Source organism: Myxocyprinus asiaticus, chromosome 35 (assembly GCF_019703515.2).
Source record: "Myxocyprinus asiaticus isolate MX2 ecotype Aquarium Trade chromosome 35, UBuf_Myxa_2, whole genome shotgun sequence".
In the NCBI taxonomy this organism is placed as follows: domain Eukaryota; kingdom Metazoa; phylum Chordata; class Actinopteri; order Cypriniformes; family Catostomidae; genus Myxocyprinus; species Myxocyprinus asiaticus.
In genome coordinates, this window is record NC_059378.1 from 35,729,061 (window position 1) to 35,735,060 (window position 6,000).

Consider the following 6,000-nt stretch of genomic DNA (forward strand, 5'->3'; position numbering starts at 1 on the left):
ACATTCTTCAGAAATTCACTTTTTGTGTTCCACGGAAGAGAGAACCGATGAGTAATGTACTGTACTCGTCTTGCATGTTATCTGTGGGAATCCACATGATTGTAATGTGTCTCCCAACCACAAGCGGCGCTACAAACAACCAGCGGTTTAGTATTTTTGCGTCATTCAACTTCCGGAACTGCGCGGCCATTGAAATAAGAATCCAACGTGAGAATTTCGTTTTCGCGCTAATAGTTATTTCATTCAATTTTACGTTTATCACTTTCATTTAAAAATATCTGTGAATATTAGTGAGAAGAATGGCGTACAGAGGACAAGGGCAGAAGGTGCAGAAGGTCATGGTGCAGCCCATTGTATCTTTTCATAGTTCAGAATTTAGGTTTTATACAATTATTATCCTGTTGTATAAGATATTGTAAGACACGTCTTTAATTAAATCTTTTTACCTACATATGAGATGTTTGCATCAGTTCAGTGTTTATATTCTATGTTGATTGAGTTGAACAGTGCAAGTGAACGTAACACATGCATTTATAATTGAATGGAGTAAGTGTTTGTGATGTCAGTAGGTTGTTATTGTGTTTATTTGTGTTTGCTTCCTCAACTTTATGATCAGAACCTTATTTTTAGGTATCTACAGAATGTAAGTTCATATTTTATTTACTTGTGTGATTATTTGCTATTTACATTTGCAATATACACTGGCGGCCAAACGTTTGGAATAATGCATATATTTGGCTGTTTCTGAAGGATATTGGTACTTCACCAAAGTGGCATTCAACTAATCACAAAGTATAGTCAGGACATTACTGATGTTAAAATTTTGTATATATATATTATCAAATCTAGACTGGCCCCATTTCCAGCAGCCATCACTCCAACACCTTATCCTTGAGTAATCATGATAAATTGCTAATTTGGTCCTAGAAAATCTCTTGCCATTATATCAAACACAGCTGAAAGCTATTTGGTTCATTAAATGAAGGTTAACATTGTGTTTGTTTTTGAGTTGCCACAGTATGCAATAGACTGGCATGTCTTAAGGTCATTATTAGGTCAAAAATGGCAAGAAAAAAAAAAAGAAACAGCTTTCTCTAGAAACATGTCAGTCAATAATTGTTTTGAGGAATGAAGGCTATACAATGCTTGAAATTGCCAAAAAAACTGAAGATTTCATATAAAGGTGTACACTACAGTCTTCAAAGACAAAGGACAACTGGCTCTAACAAGGACAGAAAGAGATGTGGAGGGCCAGATGTACAACTAAACAAGAGGATAAGTACATCAGAGTCTCTAGTTTGAGAAATAGATGCCTCACATGTCCTCATCTGACAGCTTCATTGAATTCTACCCGCTCAACACCAGTTTCATGTACAACAGTAAAGAGAAGATTCAGGGGTGCAGGCCTTATGGGAAGAATTGCAAAGAAAAAGCCACTTTTGAAACAAAATCTAAAAGAAAAGGTTAGAGTGGGCAAAGAAACACAGACATTGGACAACAGATAATTGGAAAAGAGTGTTATGGATCTTAACCCCATTGAGCTTTTGTGGGATCAGCTAGATTGTAAGGTGCGTGAGAAGTGTCTGAAAAGACAGCCACATCTATGGCAAGTGCTACAGGAAGCATGGGGTGAAATATCACCCGAGTATCTGCACAAACTGACAGCTAGAATGCCAAGGATCTGCAAAGCTGTCATTGCTGCACGTGGAGTTATGTTTGATGAGAACACTTTGAAGTAGTTTAAGAAGTTCTGATTTTTTTTTTTCTTTTTCAAATTGTAATAAAAATTTGACTATATATGTAATGTCCTGACTATAGATTGTGATCAGTTGAATGCCACTTTGGTGAATAAAAGTACCAATTTCTCTCCATAAGAGAAAAATCTGTACATTATTCCAAACTTTTGGCCACCAGTGTACATAATTACTAATATTATTTTCTCTCTCTCTGCAGCGTTCTCGGATCCAGGTGTGGCTTTATGAACAGGTCAACATGCGGATAGAGGGCTGCATCATTGTGAGTAAATGCTACATCTGTAAAATTTGCAAAGCACTCCAAAGCTTTCTTTTGGCACAGATCATTTTTATTAGCATTTCATTTTACATCAATACAAGCTTTATTGTCATTGAAGTGTGTAGTACACTGGAAAGTGAAATGGCCCTGGTGCCAGTTTTACATTTAAATTTAAAGTGCAGATAAATATAAGAAAAGTGTATGCACAAAACATTGAGTACATGTACATGTGTATGCACACAAACAGGCACTGTCTACATTAGTTATTTTCTTTGAAAATTTACACTTATGAATCTTAAATTTTGCGAGGAATAGTAATAAAATAATTATAAAATTAATAAGGGTCTAGTTTCAAGGAATCACGGAAAAAAAAAAAGGTCTGGGGATAAATTCCTTTTTACCAAATTTGAAAAGTCAGTCCAAAACACTTTGCAATAAACACAATTCCAAAATAAGTGGAAAATTGTTTCTTGAAAGTGATGGCAAAAGTAGCAGTTGGGAGAGATACTATTATTAAACTTTGCAAGTTTATAATTTCTGGGTAACAATTAAGAATAATCTTAAAAGAGACTTCATCAACTTGGTGTGGCATAAGATTTATTTTTCTGAAGAAGCCAGAATTCTTTCCATTCTATGTCATTAAATGTATTATTTGAAAAGCTACTACACACAAAAAAAATTCATCAATAAATAGAGTTGTCAGAATTGGGAGGGGAGCATTAAGGACCTTTGGTGCCAGACTTGAGTAATAATTTGACACAATCAGGAATTGTGCCAAAAATTATAGCATACTCTCTTGGGGGGATTGGAAAAGAGAATTCTTTCATTAAGTATTCATAAGATAAGAAGACACCATTCTCATCTAAAAGTTGACTTACTAAGATAATATTCTTATCAAACCTACAATGTTGTAGGTAAAAGTTCACATTTGTGAATATTGAGAAAAAATGTATAATGTTTAAGGCTACAGGAATTTGCTGTTCATTTTTTTAAAATAGTGTTGTATCATCTACCAATTGGCTTATTAAAACTGATCGATCTGCCACAGAAATACCTTTCAGATTACTATTTTGAATGTGGATGGCTAGGAGGCAGGAGAAAAAGATATGGTGAGATTGGGCAGCCTTGACAGATCCCCCTGTCTATACTAAACCTACGGGTAGTACCATGTTGTAATTTGATTGAAGCATTACCGTTATTATATGAAGTTTGACTTGCATTAATAAAACTGAAGCCAAAACTAAATATAAATATTTTAGAATAAAAGGAAACTCAATGGAATCAAAAGCTTTGTAGAAATCAAGAAAAAGCAAGAAACTTGTCAACTAAGATCATATCTGAGTAATCTAGACTATCAAGAACTAGTCTAATATTATTTCATATAAGCTTGCCTCTCATGAATCCTGACTGACACTCATAAATTATATCATCCAGAACATTTTTAATCCTTTTTGCAAAAATCATGGCTAAGATTTTATAATTTTATTTAGAAGGCTTATAGGCCACCAGTTTTCTAATTGAGAATGGTCCTATAGAGGTTTAGGAATCAGATTTATAATACCCTGAATCATAGAGGTTGGGAGAGTTCCCTTGTTAAGGCTTTCTGAATAAACCTTGAGGAGAAATGGAGAAAGTTCATTAGAGCATCTTTTTATAAAACATCTGTGGTCAGTCCATCATTTCCAGGAGATTTATTTAGTTTCAATTTGTCAATTGCCTCATATATATCTTTAATTTGAATGGGAAATTCGCACAGAAGCCTACTATTATTATCTATTTTAGGAATACGGTCTATGTCAAGGGAGTTAAAAAAATAAATTCAAATTTTGTTGAATGCCTTAAACAATAAAGGTCTTTATAAAACTCTTCACAGTAGCTAGAAATGTCTTTATGGTTCTGTAAAACCACTCCTTTTGCAATAAGTCTATGTCTAGAATTAAGATGACTTCACTGTTTCTCTAACTTAAAAAAAAAAATAGCTAGAATTACGTTCACCCTCTTCCAGCCATCTCCTCCTTTAATGAACAAAAGCGCCCTTTGCCTTACGTATACAGCACACAAACTGTCCGTGTGGCCCTGATTTTCTGGAGAGAAACACAGTCCTCGTTTGTGCGCATAGTCGGCGCATGTGCCAGCCAATGACTGTCCTGTAAATGTATCAAAAAGCAGTCGTAGTGTGCATGTGTCGAACGCATTTGTATTTGCACATGGTCAAAAGAGTATGCTTTGAAAGACAACGCGGTCGACTGGGTCCAATCTGATCCGGAACACAAAAAAACTAAGTATACCAGGACCTTAAGTACAATCAATGACAGGCACACTCACCAAGAATAGAGCTGTTCAGGATGTAGTCCACAAACCCAGAAGAGAATTCGCCATGGATTCCCTGGGCATTTTCCTATGGAGGTTTATAATGGGTTTTTTTAACTTTTGAGTAAAATAAGGTCTGTGATAAACATTACTTGAAGATCCGCTGAAGCAAAGCTTGTGTGTCGAGTGTCTTTAAAGGAAACACCCTGGCGTTACATCTTAAATGCAGTTATATTTAATGCATTATAGCTTTATTAATCTAAGGGGGAGAGATTGAAATTGCACCCGGCTGATGAACACTCTGTCGCGGGGACACATCTCTCGAGTGCGTGCGCTTGCTGCAGCTAGATTATAACGTGATGGCTCGTGACTTATTGAATCTATAATATATGTCATCTTTATTTTTAGTAAGCACAATAAAGTAATAACATAACCTTTTAAGTCGGGGCACAAGCTAAATAATCGGTTAAGAGCTAATGATTAATTGTTGCAATAATCGTCGAATAATCGTTCTAATTATTCAAAATAATCATTAGTTGAAGCCCTAATTCTTGGTGAGCAGACTGTGCTGATGACGAAATTGGGTCACACATGGTTCGCGTTCCGATCAGCAATGCGGAAAACCGAAGTATACATTGGCCTTTAGTAGTCCAGTTGTGCTTTCGGTAATCCATTTCACAATATTCACACATGATTTCAAACTGACCTGGGTTTTTCCACACCCACTAAATTGATCTTACACATTCCTTTCTGTCAAACGCTCCATCAGAGCTTTCACTAAAGTGTATGTGCCAATTTCTATCTACTTAGCTAGCAATTTCTTTTCTTTTTTTGATTAAAGGGATTCGATGAGTACATGAACTTGGTTTTGGATGACGCAGAAGAAGTTCATATGAAGACCAAAAACAGGAAACCTCTGGGTAAGTGTGAACTTTGTTATAGCATTGAGTTATCGGCTTTTGAGAAATAAAATTTGCTTGAATACGATACAACCTTTAACATATTTTGCTCTCCAATAGGACGGATTATGTTGAAAGGAGACAACATCACGTTGCTGCAGAGTGTGTCCAACTGATCATCTGTTAGGAGTTCTTCAGAATTTAGATTTTTTTTTTTTTGTTGTTAGATTGTTGGTTTTGCTTTTTATTTTCATCAATATTTGTTTATTGACCAATGGTTGTAATAAATGATGTGGAAACTCTTTTTTTTTCTGTCTTTTTCTAAATCTCCAAAATTGAAATATTTTTCCCGCTATTTCAGACTACTGTTCTTGCTGTTATAGAGCTAACCTGGGCTAAATGTTGAAAGTTCAACATTAAGAAGTTATCTTGATGCTTGGCCATGTTCAGTTACATTTTTCTCTGAATACTTTTCAAAGCAACTTAAAAGTTGTAGCCTATATGTGCTTGTGGCAACTAGCTAATCTTCATCAGGTCATAATATTTAAAAGTTTAGTCCAGTAAAACATGTATGCGCATAGACTAGTAATGTATTTTTCTTTGTGGCTAATAATATTTAGATCTACAGCCATTTTCACCTTTTTTTAAGCTAATTTGCCCAAATTGTTTGGTAAAATGTTCTACATTTTTCTTTTTAAAACAACTTGAAAGGGTTACTTTAAGCTTAAACACTTCAAGTTTGAAATACAAAAAAAAAAAAAACTTTAAATACAACAAA

The 6,000-nt window shown here is 34.9% G+C and overlaps 1 protein-coding gene across 1 annotated transcript; it reads left to right on the forward strand.

The window, feature by feature from the left end:
* Window positions 1-177: 177 nt before the first annotated feature.
* LOC127426111 (small nuclear ribonucleoprotein E) lies at window positions 178-5,524 on the forward strand. The gene is made up of 5 exons (XM_051672641.1): window positions 178-353; window positions 617-643; window positions 1,954-2,016; window positions 5,165-5,243; window positions 5,343-5,524. Exons 1-5 carry the CDS (start codon window positions 300-302, stop codon window positions 5,396-5,398), a joined length of 279 nt encoding a protein of 92 aa, XP_051528601.1. The 5' UTR covers window positions 178-299; the 3' UTR covers window positions 5,399-5,524.
* Window positions 5,525-6,000: the final 476 nt, after the last annotated feature.